This window comes from Crinia signifera, chromosome 6 (genome assembly GCF_055691185.1).
Source record: "Crinia signifera chromosome 6, ASM5569118v1, whole genome shotgun sequence".
NCBI lineage: Eukaryota > Metazoa > Chordata > Amphibia > Anura > Myobatrachidae > Crinia > Crinia signifera.
In genome coordinates, this window is record NC_139222.1 from 172349030 (window position 1) to 172370719 (window position 21690).

The 21690-nt window shown below is 44.4% G+C and overlaps 1 protein-coding gene across 2 annotated transcripts; it reads left to right on the forward strand.

The window, feature by feature from the left end:
* Nucleotides 1–760: 760 nt before the first annotated feature.
* Nucleotides 761–18688, forward strand: DHRS7C (dehydrogenase/reductase 7C). 2 transcript variants are annotated; one of them, XM_083145523.1, is made up of 7 exons: nucleotides 761–858; nucleotides 3053–3219; nucleotides 4788–4900; nucleotides 5401–5611; nucleotides 11640–11732; nucleotides 15282–15437; nucleotides 17614–18688. In XM_083145523.1, exons 2-7 carry the CDS (start codon nucleotides 3066–3068, stop codon nucleotides 17817–17819), a joined length of 933 nt encoding a protein of 310 aa, XP_083001649.1. In that variant the 5' UTR covers nucleotides 761–858; nucleotides 3053–3065; the 3' UTR covers nucleotides 17820–18688. The 2 variants fall into 2 exon arrangements, with proteins under 2 accessions (XP_083001649.1, XP_083001650.1); XM_083145524.1 differs by lacking the exon at nucleotides 761–858 and having other exon boundaries at nucleotides 2999–3219.
* The last annotated feature ends 3002 nt before the right edge of the window (nucleotides 18689–21690 follow it).

Here is a 21690-nt window from a genome sequence, read left to right on the forward strand (position 1 = left end):
TTCCTAAATCTAATGGCTCACAAGCAGTGGCGTAACAATAGCCCCACAGACCCCGCGGTAGTGGGGAGGTGCTGTGTAAGTGCGGGCGCCGGGGGTCTTGTAATGCCTCTGCCACTTCTGTGCTGCGACCAGGACCCGCAGATTTACTTGTCTGTGCTGTGGTCCTAGCTTCTGCTGCTCTGAAAACGGACCATCATAAAATGTCCACTCCCATAGCGCAGATAGGTCTCTGAAACTGTCTGCTGTATGGGGGCGGACATTTTGTGATGGTCCGTTTTCATAGCAGCAGAAGCCAGGAGGGGAGCCGGGACCTGTGGGTCCCTGCTACGGAAGCAGAGTGGAGGGGTAAGGCACGAAGGGCATGGGTGGCGGAGGGGCATGGGCGACGGTGGCTGGGGGGGGGGGAATGTTAAATTTACTGGGGGGGGGGGGGGTTTTCCCGAAATTTTCATCGGGGGACGCAATTAAGATAGTTCAGCCACTGCTCACAAGTTGTGTAATCCAGCTAACCAGTCAGAGGTGGAATAAAACACCACCCCTTGGTGTAGAATGTACAGTATAAGCAGCAGTAGTAGTAAAGAATTGTTAGTGGTCTTCACAACTGTCAAGGTGGAAATACACAGCATGCAGTGCTGCAGAAAGTCATTTGAAATCCAATGCTGTAATGTCAGCCTCTTTCTGTATAATACAGAGGGGCCGAAATTAACCTCTCAGGCTGTTACACAGCTGAGGCCTATTTATAACTCTCTACTCTTCTTTAGTGGGTAAGGCTGGTGACATCCGAGGAGAGGCTCAAGGACTGTGCGCTCTTTTACAGAATTTTTACAGAAAATTGTTATTTCTCTGGGTTCCTTAACTGTAAGTAAATCAAGTATTTTTTATGTATTAGGATTGTTCCTTGTAAGTATATGATTATTCATTTTGCAAGACTAGAAAAGAATGCACTCATTAAGGTTATTCCAGAAATGTTCTCAAAGTTCCAATTCTGCACTTAAGTCATAACAAACAGACAGCATGTGATGTAACAGTTTAGTGCAACTTAGACAAAGCATGTTTTTGATTGGTTGCTATGATCCTAGTGTAGTTTTGAACCTTTCATAATATTAAATAATAGTGTCAATCAATGTGACCAAATCTGCATATAGACATACGCGCAGACACTCATATTTTGGTATGTAAGTCAGTATGGGAATACATGTTTCACAACAATAAAAATACTATACAGGATCTAAGTACTTTACGATACATACAGTACTATAAGTTATCAATGGGACATATGTATTAAAGCTTGGAGAGAGCGAGAGAGGAGAGAGTACACAAAAATCATCTCCTGTCCTGTTTGAAATATGACAGGAGTGAATGGTTGGTGCTTTATCTCTCTCCAACCCGTGATACATATGCCCCATTGATGTGAGTTACTGGTTTACGTGTCTAGATTTATGTGTAACTTATTTGTTTAGGTAGAGTACATTTTAATATTTAAACAACAGTCTGTGGATGAAATGGTTTGTAGTAATTTTAGGCTATCCTTGTAAGGATACACCCACTGTATAGTCTGCTTTCATTATAGGAAGCTGCAGGTTACCTGTTTGGGAATCCTGCAGACTAAAGTCCCAACTGTCCCGCTTATTGCGGGAACGTCCCAGTGTTTTGGGATGTCCCGCGCCCCTCCTGGGGCTGGCAGTGTCCTGTGGCAGGGGCGGCAGTTGGGAAACCCCCCCTGTCATCCGTGAATAGACGCTGTGCGCATGCTATATCTATTTCTGCAGCCTGAGGGGCTGGGGGCATAGCCAGCAGCTCACTGAGCTGCTGGGCATGCCCCCGCAGCGGCGGAAACATTTACCACGCCCCCTTTTCGCTAGGCCATGCCCCCGTCTACATGCGTGAACTGTCCCCCCAGGCTTCAATCAACTGTTAGGAGGTATGAACTGGGGAGTATTGCAAGTTGGCAAAGAGAGTTTACACTGTGTTTGTGTGTGGGACTGTGTCATTTTGTGCGCATGCACACAGCGTCTATTCTACAGCCTGAGGGGCTGGGGACATAGCCAGCAGCTCAGAGAGCCGATAGCCAGTGGAGTTTTGCCTAGGGTGATGAAAAATCTTTCATTGGCCCTGGATAAATCTCACAGTTAGGCTAATGCTGATAAGTATTAAATGCTGCAAACCATGGCTTTAGCAGCAGTGATAAGGCTACAGTGCTGAGAATGTGGCAGCACACCCCTCCTGCCACCCATTGGAGATCTGGTTTACAGAAATTTGGCAAATATGATGTAATTTCTTTATTTCTTGTTAATCATGCATGCCAAAAGGTGTACTGTCATTCCATGAAATATAAGACCCAAAACATGAAAGTGAAATATTACATAACCGTAGTGTGTTTAGGCTGCTTAAAGACCGTAGTATATAATGTGTATATATAGTATATAATGTAACTGTCCCAGTGATTTCAAATGATGTAGATAATGTTGGTGGTTGGTTCTATATTGAATATAATGGAGTCTCCAGGTGAGATAAAGGACATCAGAGTGGTGAGTGCTTAGTCCATCTAAACACTGCTCTTTATGGGTCTACAGAGAGGGGCGGAATGTGCAGACCCCACACCATCGTATTTGTACAGTACATAAACCATTGGGTTTGTGTACAAATATGAAATATATCCAAAGAGAAGAAATGCATAGATCAGGTTTCTTAGTTGTAACTATAAAGAGATGTTAAATGAGAAAAAACATGGCCTGGTTCACCCTCAAATCAGTAACAAGTCCTGGACCTCTCAACTTGGTCTGGTATTGCAAAAATATATTTTTTTGCTGGCGATTCCCTCTGCAGCGCTGCCACTGCGGAGGGGGGATAGAGCATACAGAAATGCGGTAAAAACCCCAATAACGGGGTTTTTACCACATGTCTGTCTTAAAGAATCACCCCAGAATCCATTTATTATCTTAGTCAAAACAATATTATAGTGCACAACCTGAATAACTTTAAGTAATTATTTAATTAATTCTTTTAATCAGTTTACTATAGACTGTTACATTACATCTATATTTTCTCTCAGCTTTAGGGAAAGGATGGGATTTCTTACTTTTCTTATCATACCTTTGCTTATCTTGGGGATAAGTGGCATCATATATATATACCGAGAAGTTGTGCGCCTAATGTCCAGATCAGCGGTGAAAAATAAAGTAGTTGTGATTACTGACGCTGTGTCCGGACTGGGTAAAGGTAAGGCATATGTATATACTGCTTTCACAGTAAATATATGTTCTGGTATTAATGCCCACAAGTGAATCTGGCTAGAAAACACCACCATGTTGCTCTGTCTAACATCCCATAATGCCGTTTTCCACAGACCATTCTTCTAGCATTGTGATGGTTGGTTGCACCAATTGTTTGTCTGCACAACAGTAAGAAAACAAGATTTATTGAGATTTATGTAATTATTAGCTAGACTGGATAACAGAAGACCTGACTCAGTGGACACAAATCCAGTTCATGCGAAGTAGTCCTGTGAAAATATGCTAAAGGACTAGCCAGTTGAATGTGTACAGATGCCCACCAGCCTCATTTCTAATTATATCCTTACATACACCTATGGCTGCTAAATTTTTTTACTAAGATGTGTATTCTACTTCAAATGTGATGTTGCTATGGGCAACCAATCGGATCCTGTCTACTATCATCAGAGGGTGCTAAATAAATAATTAGATTCTGATTAGTTGCCAATAGCAACATCACATGTGAAGTAGAATACACATCTTAGTAAATTTCCCCCAGAAACTGTTTGCGATTCACAGAGAAAATGCCTGTGATGTTCCCGTATTTCACTAGCTGCCCCTATTACTGTACTTCACTTAAAAATACACTGCCTGACAGTCATTTTACATACAAATCTTTAATGCATCCACCATTACCGCACATGCGATTGCATGTGGCTTTTAAACAAATGCGATTTATCGGTATGCAATCGGTCAGTTTATATATTACCAGATAGCCCAGCTCTCATGCTATTTATTGCATGATTGTATGCACATCAAATGAGGGAAAAAGCACTTCAGATGCAATTTATTGCACAGGGTGCTTCAAGGGAAATCAAAGTGCGATATCGAAACACACTCAATCGCCCTAGTGTATTGGTACCATAATTGTTCTCGTTCTCTGCACTTCTAAAATATTTCTATAATTCCCAAATTTATATTGGAATAGATAATCTTTTTTTTTTTTTAATCACTCACACACTGCTGATAAAGTTGTTGTTTAAATCTTGTTTGCATACAATGCCAGTGACTTTAATTAGGAGATACAAGGGAAGGGTAATGAGATACAGACAGGGCCGGTGAAAGGCTTCTCGGTACCCTAGTCAACACTTCAGCCCACTGTAGGGTGACCAACTCATCCCTTTAATTCGGGACACATTTTAATTACACAGGTTATGTGGCTGGCTTTCACCTGGTTTTAAACTGCCACACCTCAAGACTCCATTTCACCTGGTTTTAAACTGCCACAGAACCTGTGTAATTAATATGTGTCCCGAATTAAAGGGATTAGTTGGCAATCCTAGCCCACTGAATCCCCCCTCCCAAAACCACACTGACACCAATACCCAATTTCCAGTGCAGGTGGCATCTTAGATGTTCCACTCCCAACACCTGTATTAAGCACAACATGGATGTCTTTGTCATAGACGACTTCCTTAATTAAGTGATAGGCAGACTTTGAGAATTTGATGTACAAGAGAAGCTCAGTAAGTACTAGGTTACTGACATTTGGTTTATGTCTTGTGACATTTCTAGAATGCTCCAGGGTGTTCCATGCTGCAGGAGCTCGACTTGTTCTCTGCGGGAAAACTTGGGAGAAGCTGGAAGCATTACATGATGCCCTCATAGGTGTAGCAGATCCAAGTGTGGTGAGTTACTATTTCAATCCTAACCTCAAAATATTTAATATATACTCATTACATGAAAATCAACCAGGTTTATGGTATATGCATGAGGGTCCTAGTTATCTACTTTCTACCTTTCTACCCCCCCCCCCCCCAGGCAGTTCAGTGAAGCAGGGGGGGGGGGGGGCGGCAAAGGGTTGGGGCAGGGCAGCAGGTGGATTATCTGGTGTGGGGGCATGGCCAACACAATCACGTCCTTGTGGCCATGCCCCCTGCTGTGCAATGGGGGGGGGGGCTACAATGAGACAATTTTTGTAATTTGCTCCCACAGAACCCCCCCTGCCGATGGGGGGTAGTGGAAGAATGCGGAATGAGGGTACCTATATTGGCTGCAACCATTATTAACAACATTAACTTGCCCTTTGGTGCTGCAACATTTTTTTTAAACATAGATACGAATGTAATCAACGATAGAATCTATCTAGTTCTAGTTGACTGCACTGTATAACTTGTGTCTTTCCCAGACATTTACACCCAAGCTGGTTTTACTGGACATTAGTGACATCAATGATATTGAAGCTATTGGTAAAGAAATCCTAGATTGCTATGGATGTGTGGATGTGCTAATTAATAATGCCAGCATGAAAATAAAAGGACCAGCACAGAGCGTCACCTTGGAGTTGGACAAGAAAATCATGGATGCCAATTACTTTGGCCCCATTACCTTAATAAAAAGTAAGTTATCTTTAAAATATATAAAAAAACAGTTTGAAAATAAAACAAATTACCAGCAGCATATTTGTACCACTATGATGTGATCATATTTGTATCCTAATATATCACTGTGATAAAATACGCATAGTACTCTCAGCAAGTGTATGTCCCTTGTCACAACCATTTATTGCTCTCTTTGTTCCATTTACTGTAAGTTGTGGTTTTTTTTTCAAACACACCTTCCAGGCCAGCTTTTTAATCATCTGACGGCCGACCAAGGAGTGCAGGAGGGATGGCTAGGTACATATATATACATTTTATCATGTATGTACTTTATGTGATGATTGATCCTCTGGGGATCACCAGCGCTGATTCCTGACTGCCCTGCAGCGCCCGGCAATCAACAGACTCAACACAGTAACACTTAAAAACTGTGTGTAAAAAGGATATAACTCAGCTAGGTAAGCATAGCTAACCTACACTCAACATTTAGAAATATTAAATTGGAGGCCCCACATGTGCCAGGAGAGGGACTTGGACAAGAGGATATCAGAATGCAGTGGGGGTCCACAGATATGCTTTCACAGGCTTCACATTGGTCCTCAAGTGGACACTGTTGCTTTGTATGCGGATGATCATTTATTATTTCTCCAGGATTACTCTGTAGCCATGCCTGCTCTATTGGAGGTCGTTAATGTGAAAATACTCGGTCCTTCTTATTAACTGGTTTTAGTCTTTCATCATGCCACTGATTGGGTCTCCCCCTGTTATTCCAGCAATTTCTCTCCTAGCAATGGAATAAAAAATTCAGATACTTAGGGATAAATATCACTACTGATTTCCATGATTTTATATCTATTAATCTTCTACTGATTATTCAACATTTTGCTAGTAAAGCCAAAGTATGGCGTATACTCCTGCTCTCAGTGGCCCTTATTCTGATCGGTGCGGATATTCCCGCATTCTTACGGTGCGGTCCGCACGCCACGGTGTTCTGCCGCGTGCGGCCATCGTCCGTAGAAACGCCCACGGGTCCTCCGCATTCGGACGGACTCACTCTTTAAGAACAGGGCGTGTTTACGGACGACATACAAACCATGCGTGTGCGGGAGAAACACTCCGATTCTGCACGGTATTACAGAGTATTACAGAGTATGCTCGGGAATACCGCATCCGAACGGGAGCCAAGCGGTGCTACCGCACGTAAGCGGAGTATTTACGCCAAACAACCCACTATTATGTATCTTCTGCAAGACATCACATGACCCACTTATTCAAATACCTATCCTCATAAAAAACTTCTTATTTGGAATTGGAATCAATTAGATGCCAATATATCCTTACAAGCATGCCTAACACATGCATTGCACACATTAACCCTTACAGCAATTGAAGTGCAATGGTTTCAATTAAAGCACTGACAAGCGTCCTATTAGTGAGTAATGAGTAAAGGAGTCGATTCTATTGGGTTCAGGTGTTAATGCTTGTAGTCATTAGGCGTACGTTCGCCTACCGCATGAACGAGTGGTGTCCGCTAAGCAATAGTACACTTGTGGACACCGCACATTTCTGCCCTTTTTGATCGCGTGCATTCGGAGTGCTATCCGAATGTACGCCCCCCAACATAAGTGTACTCCCCCGTATCCGCCCATGTTTCCGCCCCGTTTTGCCCACTTTGAAACTACGCCCATGTGTCATTCCGCATGACGCCCATAATACGCCCATATTTCCCGACTGATTGCGGGGAACAGTTTTGGACGGGATTTGGCCGAACTGGTACGGAGTCAAGGCGTGGCACATGCGCGTTGCGTTCTCCACGCATGCGCAGACGCCGAAAACACGCGATCCGAAAGTATGCGGTAAAGTCCGCGTCAATCAGAATAAGGGCCAGTGTCGGGTAGAATTAAATCTTATTAAGATTATAGTGAAGCGAAAGCTTTTGTAAGTTCTCTTGCTATCCCCGGTATATATTCCTCCATCCCTTTTAGGAAAATTTATAGAAAAGTAAATATTTAACATAGGCGTCTATGATGGGAACCTTTAACATTGCCAGTTTGTATGGAAACTGGACCCCTTGGTTTGTTTTTTTAACCCTGTGGATGCTACATGAACGAAGAGGACGCAATCTATGCTGGATTGCTTGGTAAGTATATTTTCTTTCCAAAGGTACCCTAAGTATTTCCACTGGACAAGGGGATGGGCCTACATTGGAACGTATAGGTGAGTATGTATGAGTGATTGTAGAATGAATGAAAGTTTGATTGTTCTAACGTGTTCTTTCACTGTTGGTTTTGTTGTAGAACTGCAAGTACCAATGGGCCCTTTAATGCTCCACATACTGGAACTTGTGGTTCTCCAAGTCCCTGCATGCATAGGAGGCTTGCTGGGACTTGTAGTTCCACAACAAAACTGAATAGTTTATTTCTTTTATACATTTTGGCTATCAGCTCGGTGCCCACTGCCCAGGGGCACCTGGGACAGCCCTGGGCATCAGCCCGGGCAAGGGGTGCCCTGGAGGGGGGCCTTTTTTATCGGGGGTCCCCCCTCCCCCAGGGTCCTAGTCCTGGCTGACCAGTCAGGGGTAATGCTTTTGCCAGGGGGAGCTTGTATAAAAAGTCTCCCCCAGCTGTGGCATACCCTGTTGACTGTTTGGGCTTGGTGCTGGTTATCAAAATATGGGGGACCCCTATTAACTTTGTCCCCCATATTTGGGAACCAGGACTGGTCCATGAGCCTGGTGCTGGTTTTAGAAATACTGGGGAACCCCACTTTTTTGGAACGGAAAGTAACACTGTGCTTCTGAAATATTGTATTTATTAATATGCAAATATTTAATGCTGAACATATATCATATTCCAATGGTTTATTAAGTGTTGTGTGTATTTTTAATATTTTCTTATAATATGAACTCTAAAGTCAATCCAACTGTCTTTTTTAAAAGAGCACTTTTCTATTGCTGTGTACACACGGGGGCGATAGGGGCTATAATCGCTGGAAATATGGTCGCAGGCGACCATATTGCCAGTGATTGGATTGCGCACCAGCGATAAATCGCCGGGTGCGCGCTCCCGTTTTCTGCCCCATTGTAATCGCTGGTCGCAGGAGCTTGCTCCTGTGACCAGCTAATTACCTCTGCAGCTCCCCCAGCAGAGGTCCTTTTCATCAGCGACCATCTTGGGTCGCTGATGCAAAGGAGACACTGGGCAATATATTGCTCAGCAATATATTGCTAGCAATATATTGCTGGGCAATATATCTCCCCCCGTGTGTACGGGGCTTAAGTTTAATCCTCCGGTTTGACTAAACCTGTCTTTGAGCAGCTGCTAGTATTGGTAAAGCTTATTGTGCACCTGCGCCTCCATTTGATCCCACCGTCTTTTCTATATTGAAGAAAGGCGGGACCAATCATTTCTAAAATAATGTGTAATGGGCAATGTGGTGTGTGGCATAATGTGTAATGGGCATAACGGCGTGTGGCATAATGTGCAATAAGTATCACGATGTGTGCTGCACGGTGTGCAAAATCAAGAATAGAATTGAAGCAAAGGTTAAAAAATCCATGATAAGGCGGGGCTGGGTCAATGGGTGGGCCAAGGGGAGGGTCACTTTATATAGAATTTCTCAGCATAAAGGTTCTAACCCTACAGGGAGAGGCAGTGGGTAATGCAGTGGCGTAACTATAGCTCCGCAGCCCCCGCGGTGGCGGGGGGCGCAGAGAAATTGGGGGCGCCGCCAGGGGGCTGCGGGGCTATAGTTACCCGCGGTCTGCGTCTCGCCCGGCTCTCTGCCGGGACCTGCCTGACCGTAACGGTCCCGGCCGGCTCCTGCTGCAATGAAAACTGACAATTAGAAAATGGCTGCCCCCATACTGCAGACAGTTTTCTGTCTGCAGTATGGGGGCAGCCATTTTCTAAGAGTCAGTTTTCATTGTAGCAGCAGGACCCGGCCGGGACCGTAACGGTCAGGCAGGTCCCGGCAGAGAGCCGGGCGAGACGCAGACCGCGGGTGCAGGTACGGGTAAGAAGGGGGGCAGGTTAGGTGTGTGCGGGGGTGCCGAAAAAACATGTGGCGGGGGGGGGGCGCAAAATAGTTAGTTACGCCCCTGGGGTAACGCCAGGGAATGGGTGACAGTGGAAAGCAGTGGGTGATGTAATGGATGACCGGGAGAGATATTGCGAGATGGAGTGGTAAAGGGTGACACGGAGAGGCAGAGGGTGACATTGAGAGGAGGATGGTGATGCCAGGAAGAGGTAGTGGGTATGCATCAAACTCACACAGCAGTCCTCCCCCAGTGTTCCTGCACCATTCTCCACAGTCTCTGCAGTCCTCCAATCCCCACTCCATCAGCAAAGTGCAGTGTTCTGACCTCAAGCAGTGGATCTGGCTCGCCCCACCGCAACAGTGCTCTTTGTACTTGTGTATTATCTGGGCGCCCGATTTTTTCACTGCATGCCACTACTTAAGGCATGCAATGCGATGCAATGTGATGCAATGCAATGCAATGTGATTTTTCATTGTAAAGACCCGATTTTTCATTGTATAGTCTGCCATGGGTGATTTCATACCCCCACTATCCAACTACGCATGGAGATGATTTTATGTAGTGTGCCGAGTGCAGCGAGCCACCGAGCCCGAAGCGTGGCGAGTGCAGCGAGCCCCGCGAGGGGACGCGGATTACTTTACATGTATTCTGCGCTCGCCACACTATATAAAATCAACTCCATGCGTAGTTGGATAGTGGGGGTATGAAATCACCCATGGGTGACTATACAATTAAAAATCTGATCTTTACAATTAAAAATCACATTGCATTGCATTGCATTGCATGCCTTAAGTAGTGCGATGCGATGCGATGCAATACAATGAAAAAAATCGGGCGCCCAGATATTACACAAGTACCCTCTTTGCTAATACTGTATCTATCAACTGGTGACTCCGGCTCCTTCCCCTGCAAACTCTGTCCCTTCACTCCGCGAAGCAACTCCCCATCTGCATCCATGGAGAGGGTGACAGGCTGATCAGGATCAAGTCCAGCCCCTGAATCAAAGTGCAGGAGGTGGAGCTGGGTTGATAATCCATAATGAGGCTGACTGACAGCTGGCAGCCTAAGGGGGAAATTCTCTAAGCGAAAAATGCGGTAAAAACCCCGTTATCGGGTTTTTACCGCATTTTGGGGAGGGGGGCATCGACAGAAAAATCTGGCGATGCCCCATAGAAGCCAATGGGCTTCTACCGCAACCCTCCGCCGCCCCGTGCCGACCCCCCGCCGCGCCCCCTCACCTGTGTCCGGGCAGCACAGAGCTGTGCTGCCCGGACCTGTGACCTCCTCCCTGCATTGATCCTCTTCCGGGTGCAGGGAGGAGGAGAGCCCTGCGCAGCGGGTGTGTGAGGGAGGGGGGAGCCGCCGGGACCTGCTGGAACCCGGCGACTCTCACCGCAAAGGACAGCTCTTAACGCAAGAGCTGTCCTTTGCCTTAATTATCGCATATGTTACAACATATGCGATAATTATAAATGCGATGGGCGGCGAAGGGGGGCGGAGATTCTTTTTTTTTTTTTTAAATTGAGTTTTTATTTTTCATATGCAAAAAAAATACATGCAAGACATGAATACACAACACAAGCAAGGGCCGGCCAGACCACACTAACATCTAAAATTATAAACGAAAGAAGACACACTCTCTTTCTCGATCAATTATTCACGGTAATCTCCGATGCTCATACCTTTACCCCGTACATGGAAATAGGTTATAAGGTTATTCCTTCTACTGCATTGTATTAGACTAATTGATACCTACAACAGGGATCAGTGTTAGATTAGAGATTCTAATTAGGGATTAGAGAATCTCCCCCTAAATCTGGCCGTGCACAATAATAATGAAAAGAATCTCCTAAAAGACAAAAGGGGGGGGGGGGGGGGGGGGATTTCACATGATTTGGTGATCCCCCTTCTTCCCTAAATCCCTGTGTGATTGCATTAATAGCACTTTTATTTACCTCTGCAAATGCATTTCTAGCATTCTAATAATTACTGCCTTTGTTTCACTAGCTATTCTGCCTCATATGATTTCAAGGAGAACAGGACAGATTGTTCTAGTAAATAACATACAAGGAAAACTGGGAGTTCCATTCCGTGCCGCCTGTAAGTATATACAATACATCAGTATTTAATAGTTCATTGTAATGTATATATTTGGGATCAGATTATTTTCAGTTTTTCAGTGGTATGTGATATATAAATTAATTTATATTTTTTCTCCATCCACTAGGTAAGATTCTAGTGAACAATAAATACTGACTACAATGTTATAGCAATTCTTGCGAACACAGGCCTGTCACCATTAATTAAAATGATTCCATGAAAAATATGGATCTACTGTAACTGTCCTTCAATTTTGTAATCAGATCCAAAACTGCAGCAAGTTATTTGTGTTCATGTAGTGACACACAGGGCTTGCCACTGTGGGCCAAGCCACAGTAGTGAAGGGAGCGGGTCCGGATCTCTGCCGATTTCATGCGGACGGCATGGAATCTGCAAAAACGGCCTTCCGAAAATGGCAGCTGCCTTCTAGGAGGCAGGTGCTAGAGGTCCTACTGGACTTCTAGCATCTGTCAAGGGAAGGCGTACAGCGCTACCTGGACGTGCAGTCCCAGGAGTGCTGATGTGCTCTGAGCAGTAACCTCCTGGAAACAAGCATGTAACCTTCTGCCACTGAGCACGTAAACCTTGGCAATGAGCATGTAGGTAAAAAAACAATATAATTAATGAATGGGGGCGCCACCAATTATTTTGGGTGCATCATTTCTAGTTAAGCCGCTGGAGGGACTGCTGTTCCGAAAAGCAAAATGCCCAACACCACCAATCTCGTAGCTAATACTAAAGGTGAAAGTTTACATTGATGGTACAGTGTCGCTGCTGTCGTAATTATGTTATGGATCAATGGATTTAATGTAACCTGTAATTCTTTAAGTTTATTAAGGGTACTTCTTTCAATTGCCAGCAATGTGAACTGTGAATGATCGGTGATGTGTAATTTCCAGCTGTAGAGTTAATATTTTAGCTTAGAAGATGCCATGTGAAGTGCAGTTTTATGTATAGCTCATTAGGATTACCAGCAAATTATCAAACTGAGAGATAAATAAGAAAAGACGGTGAGCCAGATGCACGAAGCTCCTAAAGTGATAAAATGGATAGTGATAAACAACCAGCCAATCAGCTCTTGCCTGACATTTTTCAAACACAGTCAGGTACAGATGGGTCAGGTCCCATCCTTGCTGGCGGGTCGCCAGAACGTCCGCGCTGGCGACCCGCCAGCAGCCACGCCAGCGAATACACTGAGACGCGTGTGCGTCTCACACGCACGCGCGTCTCAGTCTCCGTCGCCAGCGCGACAGAAACCCTGTCCGTCTCCACCTCAGGGAGACGGACAGGGTTAGGGGGGGTTAGGGGGGGGTGCGGGCAGGCGGCGGGGACCCCGGGTTACCGCCGGCAAGCCGGCGGGGACCCGGGGGAACGGATGGAAGCGCCGTCGTAAGGGGACGCGAGCGCCTCTCGTGCGCGCACGTCCCCTTCTCACCATCGCCATGGCGCTGGTGGGGGATGGCGGCTGGCGATGCCAGCGCCATCCCCTGCCAAGATGGGACCTGACCCATCTGTAGGAGCTGATTGGCTGGTTGTTTATCTGGCCCGGTGTCTTATTTGTCAAATCAGTGAGGTTTTGCGTTCCCAGCTATGACCATAGTGATAGAATGTTGGATAGGAAGAACTTGAAGATGGGAGATCTCAGGTAGACACAAAGGAAGGTCAGATAGACACAAGAAGTAAGATGCAAATTAAAGTCTTCTAGCTGGTGCTGGGATAATGATGGAAACGCAAGCAGGTACTGAGAAGTCACACAAAATCAGTGCCCACCCCCTCTTTGGTGGACACCAATGGAAATAAGTCAGGTCAGACTGACTTTTATTTCCAAAGGGGAGAGAAATCATTCGATGGTCAGCGATCATCAAATGATTTCTCTTCCTACTTATGGGGGATGTTGCCAGTGACAGTGCAGGAGGGATTGCGGCAGGATTCGGAGATTTCTGCTGCAGTCCCATCTGATACATTCAGGTGATACTTAATATTTGTGGCTAACCCCCGAAAACAGGTGTTTTCAGGGAATTATCCAGGAATATTGCATGATAAATGAGAACAGCTAATAACAGACACAGTTGTATATATGGTTTGGACATTTTCCTGAGAGGAGAGAATAAATATAGCTTGCTACTAGAATCCGGTTAAGCTGTCTCTGTTGCAGGTGCAGTTGGTGCTGGATTTATTATCACCCAGCACATGTACAGTATGGCAGTTTTGCACATTCTTTAATGGCGCTATGTAGTTGGTTGCTTGGCTAGTGGCTGTGTGGTGAACAGGATACAAGTGGCTCTAGCCAAGACCAATTAGGTGGATGCGGGATACATGCATCAGAACTCCTGTGTGTGCCAAGTGCTTCACAACTAGAAGTATTACCAGGTTATTGTGCTGTGTGCCAGTATGTCAGCACCTTCACAGGCAGAAGATAGAGACTGAATGCATAGACCTCAAATGAAGTGGCCCTGCTGTAATAGAAATGTGGACTCATGATAAATGACTGAGGCATGGTTTAGTCAGGCATGGTTAAGAACATTGCAGACATGGCCATATGCATACCCTCCAACATTTTACAGCTTAAAACAGCTACGCTTGAAACATAGCAGATGTGTGTCTTTAACACCCAGGGGTGTGTCAATCAGAGGGGGCTTTGTACACTGAGGGCCGTCAGTGCTGGCTGGTTCTGGTTGATTACAGGCTACAGTGTTATTTGAACTTGATTCATCTCTATATATCACTGGGGGGTGGGGATCTGCCTGCATTGGCTAATTACTTTTATATACAACAGTAATCAGTCAGCGACGCATGGCACCCTGCCCCCAGATATATATATGAGAGATGTGTAGAAATCACTGCCGGCTCCCCTGTCCCATGTGCAAGGGTTGGGAACTGTAAGGCAACAGCAGTTGCACAGGACAGTGTTCCCCTCCCTCCCTGACAGTGCACGCAGCCAGTAGCCCCACAATGTTCACAATGGTGGAAGGAAGAGCAGTCTGGTGTGTCTGGCACAGTCCTCTCCCTCCCTCCCTGCCTGCAGGGCATGGAGAACACAGCCCGCCTCATACAGGACACCCTGCACACACATTCCGCCTGCCACAGCATTCTCCCCGGCACAGCCTTGACTCAAGTATCCGCGTCCTTCCCGGGGGAGCTCTAACCATTACCTTGGGGGCTGCAAAGACCACGCCTGCTGCACAGGGTATGCAGAGCATGATGCGGCCCCTGCCTCGTCAGCATGCTACGGAACAATGAGAATGTAGGAGCCATCTGTCTTCACTGCACTGAGGCTAAAAACAATAGGTACAGGGGGGTTTAACCAGTACAAACTGTTAGAAACCGGTACGGTACTGGCTAAATCGGTAGAGTTGGAGGCTATGAATATGTACCTCAGCTTTGCCATCCGAAATTGTGTAAGGAAAGCAATGCATGAATGGCCAATGATAGGTGCCACAGTTATGAAAAGGATCTATACGGAATAAGCATGCAGTATAAGAGTTTTATTCTTCATGCTTTCAAAAGAGTTTAGTTGTTTAATTAACACGTAACACAATCTATATACAGATGCAGCATCTAAGCATGCAATCCAAGGATTCTTTGACTGCCTCCGAGCTGAAGTAGAAGAGTTTGATGTGTTTGTGAGCACTGTGAGCCCCACATTTATCCGGTCATATCACCTTCAACCTGAGCCCGGGAACTGGGAAGCCTCCATCTGGAAATGTAAGGACAGTTACTTTGCTTTTACACTTCCCAATAAAGTGAAACTAAAGGAAATATTGACTGTAGAAAATTGTGAAAACTGTACAACGAAGGCACATGACTGAGTAAATAAGTGTTCTCACTGTACACGATCATGTTTCCATTAAAATCTACCTCCCTCCTCTAGTCACTGGGGTGTATTTAATTATTTTTGCAAGCCGCGGCCGTGAGCAGTGCTGACTGCTCGCTGTCACAGCTCGTGGGGTCAGTATTCCACTCACCCCCTGCACACGCTGCTTCACCCTCGCTAGATTTTTGTAGCGAGGGGGAAACAGCGCGTGTGGCCGCTAAAACAGCGAGGCTCGCGGCTAAATGCAGCGGGCTCCCTGCATTAGCCGCGAGCCTTGCTGTTTGGGGGAATCCTCGCCGTTCTGTGACAGTGAGGATTCTCCCAGAACATAGAATAGGGTGAGCGGCCGGCGTGGGGGTTAAACGGCGAGGATCACTTGTTTTCAGCGATACCCGCCATTTAACCCCCTTTGCCGGCCACATTGCATATGGCTCATTGACTTCAAGGAGTAATTAATAAGGCCTTTGCATAGTAATTTATTCAGCAAATGGTTTACACATCAAGCAAGAATAATAATAGCAGTAGTGTATACAGCATACTTGCCTACGTTTGAAAACTAGTTTCAGGGAGATTATAGTTGGTAATATAATTTTGCAGGGGCCCCATTAAGGGGGCGTGTCATGCTCCTCCCAAAGGGTGTGTTTAATTCCATATATGGAGAGATTGTGAAAAGAGATTGTAAATGTGGCACCTAGAAACTTCTATGAGGAATCTTTGACTTATATCCAAATATAGATGAGCCCAAAGCAGTTAGTAAGAGTTAGTATACTTGGTAAAGTGCTGGGAAATGGTGTTGATGATTCAATGTAAATGTATCTATCTCTCATTCCTTTTTCCCAAAAAATGTAACAGTGTAATGTGGACTAGGTGAAATGAGGGAGATTGCTAGACTAATGAGGGAGAGAGAGGGAGATTGCTGTCATTTCAGGGAGTCTCCTGCAGAATGCAGGAGGGTAGGCAACTATGGTATACAGTAGTGACATATAGCAAGTGTGGTGATGTATAGTTATGATGAGAAGTGAAATGGCTAAGCATCAAACACATCAATTATGAAATAACTTTATTTGTGAAGACCTGACAAACAGTTTGTAAAAAGGTTACCTGGAACATGTCCTAAGCAAAAATGTGCAGACGGTAAAAGAAATTGAAAGAAAGCAAGTCATTGAGAACAAACAATAAGAACAGATTACCATTTTATCATGCAGTACAACAGCAAAAACAAAATAATATAAGCAATCATTTTTCACAAGCATTGGCGTGTACTTAAGTTAGATAAAGGGGGAAATTTACTAAGATGAAAGATCTACTTCACATGGGATGGTGCTATGGGCAACCAATCAGAATATATGTATTTTTTAGAACCTTCTAGAAGGCTGCCCTTTGTAACATCCCATCTGAAATAAAACTCCCACCGTAGTAAATTTCACCCAAAGTGTTAGAGTCCATCATACCCTGAAAAAACAAGGAAAATATATATAAAAAGAAAAAAATCGAAAGCAATATCTAATGCTAGTAACGTTACAATAGAAACATGAAAATATTGGGGAAAAACAGATTTCCATTACTGTCAGCATAACACCCCCCCCCCCCCCAAAAAAAAATAAAAAATAAACCACACAACAGCAGCAAATACTGAATTAATCTCCAATCAGACATACAAAATAAAAAGACATGGAATGTCCCTGCAGATGTCAGTATATAGGATAACAACCCAGAGTATCACTCACCATTCCTTTTTTGCTTTCAAAGATATTCATAGGGAAGTATTTCATACAGTTGGACTGAACCTTGTAGCTATAAAGGAACCCCCCCCCCCCCCAAAAAAAAAAAATGGGTCATGTGTGGGAAACAACCCATTGATTACACAGTTTATGTGGAATGCATAGGCTTCTGTGGCTGAATACCAATTTTTTGGCAGGAATTTGTGCCTGGAAAAATAGTCGCGAAGTAAACCCCATTACATTGACGACCGCCCATAACATATGGATATATATATTTTTTTAAAGATGGTTCTTTAGGATATTAACTCTCTAATAACGAATTATTGACTGTTTTGCTTTTACATAGTCTTTTTCAGAAAATTGTCCTATGGCGTGCACCCTGTGGAAGTTGCAGAGGAAGTTCTCCGCACAGTCAGCAGACGCAAACAGGAAGTGTTCATGGCTAATCCTGTCCCAAAGGCTGCAATTTATGTCAGAACCTTTCTGCCAGAATTATACTTTGCTGTGGTGGCAACTGGTGTGAAAGAGAAGCATTTTTTGGAAGAGAAGTAAATATAATATCCTTCAAATAACATAGCACACAAACCCTTTACAGTACATTACATTTTTATTTATTGTGACTGTAGAGGTCTGAGCTAGCCTTTATATTACTGTATGTCCTCTAATTGTACAACATAAATTCTAAACACACCATGCTGATGATAGTTATTTGTAGTAGTTCTACATATTTAGAGGCCTATTTATGAAATAATAATTCCAAAACACCATATTCAGGGTACATATAAATATTAAGGATCTCCCAAATGTAACATGGGGGGACCCTCAATTTCCAACAGCAAAATGAAGCAGGATAATCCGAAATTTCAATTGAAGCTCTTTATCTGGCAGAGCACATGGCATTTCAAATGATCATCGTATGGGTATATTGGGTTCTATTTGAAATCAGTTTGATTATTTTGGGGAGAATTCAATTATCTCACTGGCTGCACACCCAATGTCTAGAATGTCAGAAGATTACAAGACGCAATTCAATTGCTTGTTTTTATTTTGCACTTGTTGCTTGTAAAGAGACCAGGTTTACCTGCGCAAACACAGCTGAACTTGGCCAAAGTGATCGCATGTCGCATAAAAGAGCCATCCCTTTCTGCTTATTTCAGCTTGCCACTTCCGAGGGACACAAGCTAAGATGCCGATGCTGGCACCAATTGTATTGCTCTGTCAGGTGACATCTAGTCGCTGCCCGTGTGATGAACAATTGACTTCTCCTCTGAATATTAACTATTTGCATGCAAACGTTGCTGTGAGAGAGCCTCAAAATATCCGCTAAAAACACCAGCATAACTCACAGCGACTGTGCTTTTTAGTATAAATAAATACTAATAGAGCCACGTCAATTAATTGAAGTTTAGTTAAATATTGTATAGCACCCCAAAAAAGAACAATCGCTGTGAGTGGCACTGGCATTTTTTAGCAGATACTTTGAGGATCACTCACAGCAATGTTGGCACTGAAAGGGTTAATGATGTATGAAGGACAGAAAGTATAAGAAGGTGATTATGCTGCTGAGTGTAATTTACATGATGTGGAAAAGTTCATAGTGATGATGTTCATATGTACTTTATTATTACGGTGAAAAAGAGCAGGTCATATTTACAAGTATAGCATGTTACACATATATGTAGAGCACGTTACAAGAATCTGTACTCAGGAAAAGAAGATACAGTATGTACACTGGAGGGCAAATACACAGTTATAACATATATATATATATATATATATATACAATACATAAGTCATAGGGCCAGATGCACTAAGCTTCAAAAGTGATAAAATGGAGAGTGATAAACAACCAACCAATTAGCTCCTGCCTGATGTTTTTCAAACACAGGGCAGGATGCGCGAAGACACCGCCCCTCTCCGTCACACATCGCCAGCTACCGCATAGATACTTATCGCATATGCAATAACATATGCGATAATTATTGCAAACAGCTCCTGCGCAAAGAGTTGATCTACTATTATACCTAATTCTGGGCATACACTATACTGATTCGCCCGAAATCATTGATTAGCCAATAAAATTGTACAGTGTATCTGCACGACCAGTCTAAATTATTGATCAGAAGGGTATGCTGAATCATACAGCATGTACACCCAATGCAGTTTGAAGTTGTAAATTGGTCACATAAGGCAGTATTTGCACCCATGTTCCTTTAATTGGGAGGAATGGTGAAATATCTCATCCCCAGAGGAGGAACCCAGATAGTGTGTGGCCATGCCATATCTCACAGTGTAAGTATGCCCATAATATGTGGTGGGTATGAGGCTGTAAGAAAAAATGTTTGTTGGTATGACCACCATGCATGGGAAAGCTTTAGATGTAAGATTTATAAAACTTTATTTCTTTAGTAGAAAAAAAAAATGAACTACTTTTTTCTATAGACCAAAGATAAAGAGCTTTATTTACATTTTTTTCATCAAGTTCAATAATATAAAAATGTCCATTTTCTGTGGTGATCTTGTTATTCAGTGGCCACTGACCCCAAAAGCTCTAGATGTCTTCTACCTAAAGCATACTTGCCCCCGGAGAAGCCTGGAGAGGAGATACTGCAGGGTACTTCAAGTGGTGGGACAGAGTGGTTTCGTTATCAGCATAAATGATGCAATCCAGTTATTTAGTCCCGCCCCCGTCCCAAGGCTCCTGCGATTGCTGGTGGGTAACAAGCAGGAGATATGCCTACTCTTCCTGGGTTATGGAAAACTACCCAAAAATTCTGGAGCCTCCCATAGCTTCTGGGAGGGTAGGCATGTATGGGTGGGGTATAGGGTTCCGACAGTCAGGATCCCAACAGTCATTAGCCCAACATCAGACAGCATGGCGAGCGCAACAAAGCCCCTTGCGGGATCTCTCTGCTCGGAACGCTGTGGGCGCGGTGGCTCGCTACGCTCGCCATCTATTCTATTCTCCCTCTATGGGGGTCATGGACCCCCATGAGGGAGAATAGCCAATGGCCGTTGGGAAACTGTCTGTCTGTGTTTTAACAGTCGGGATACCGACTGTTGGGACCCCATCCGGCACTTGGCATGTATGACCAAAAGCACACAGTTACAACCCTAATTTTGTGCTATTGACTCTATTTCCTTTTCAAACTCCTGTCTTAGTAAATAGTGAGTTCACCTGGGAATTGTGTCAAGGACAGTACCTGTCTGTTTTCTAGAGTCACTACTAAAGCATGGAAAAGAGACGCACTATTTTAGGGGTACATTTCAAAGTTACCCTTTAAATTCAGCCTAAAGGTAAAAGGAGAAGTGTACAATTGTATTGCACACAATAAAACATTGAAACATGTATTATTGCACTTGCAGTTATTTGAGTAAAAAATGCATTCACATTTTGGCCTGCTCCTGAGCTCTGTGCCTCATGGTTACGGTCCACGAAGAACAAAACATGACTCTTCTATATGGCGCAACAATAGATAGTAATAGAGAATGGTGACTTGGATCAAATTTACAGATGTGTGAAATCACAATAATATTTTGCATGATTATACAGATAAATAGTCCACATTTCCATTTGCCAAAAGGTGTCAGACATTGTCTATTTCGTTACATTTTTTTATCTTCGTATTGCAAAAACGAAAGAAGCCAGTTATGATATACCAGAGGCTTTGGTCTGTGACCTGATCACATGGCTGTGAATTAGCATGCTGGGCGATAATGGAGACATGTGTGTGTGAGGCCATCCTGAGATAAAGGACCTAATTCTGGTCCACACGCAATGCTGCAAAATTCGCAGCTTTGCGTGTGGACTAAACGCCGGCTGCAGTTCCGGATGCTCCCACCCCTCGCACCCCTGATCCCTCACACGGCTGCAAATGGATGATTTGCATAATCATCCATTCGCAGCCTTGGGTGCGGGGGAGAAATCATTTGATGGTCAGTGACCATCGTATGATTTCTTCAGCGCTCGAAGTTCAAAGACACCTTCATCGTGTCTCTGATTTGGGAGCGCCCTGGGCGGGAAGCCGGCGGGCAGCTGACATCCGCTGACATCAGCCGCCCTCCCCCTGCACCTGCATCATCAGGCGATTTGCATGGGAACTTCCCACGCTTTCATGGGAACGCCCATCATATACCTGGCTCCAAAACTTAGCAGCCCAGAAATAAGGTCTGAATTAGGCCCCTAGTTATAAACACATACAAAACCGCAGATTAAGGAGGTCAGTCTAATTCGATCACTCCGCCCCACGCGTTCCCACGGGAGATCGATGTTTAGCGCCTGCGCATTCCCATGGTAATTCAGCAATGATGTGGGTACCGGGGGCCGGCAGCTCGTGTCAGCTCCCCGCCCTCGTCCCGTACAAGTTAGCTGCAAATCTAAGACACCAGAGAGTCTTAGATTTTCGTGCTCCTTAGAAATCAG

What these genes read in the sequence shown, in the direction of transcription:
- DHRS7C (XM_083145523.1), top strand. Translation starts at nt 3,066, where the DNA reads ATGGGATTTCTTACTTTTCTTATCATACCTTTGCTTATCTTGGGGATA. An exon ending in TGTGTCCGGACTGGGTAAAG is followed by an intron (nt 3,220 to 4,787) that starts GTAAGGCATATG and finishes TGACATTTCTAG; the next exon opens with AATGCTCCAGGGTGTTCCAT. An exon ending in GGAAGCCTCCATCTGGAAAT is followed by an intron (nt 15,438 to 17,613) that starts GTAAGGACAGTT and finishes GCTTTTACATAG; the next exon opens with TCTTTTTCAGAAAATTGTCC.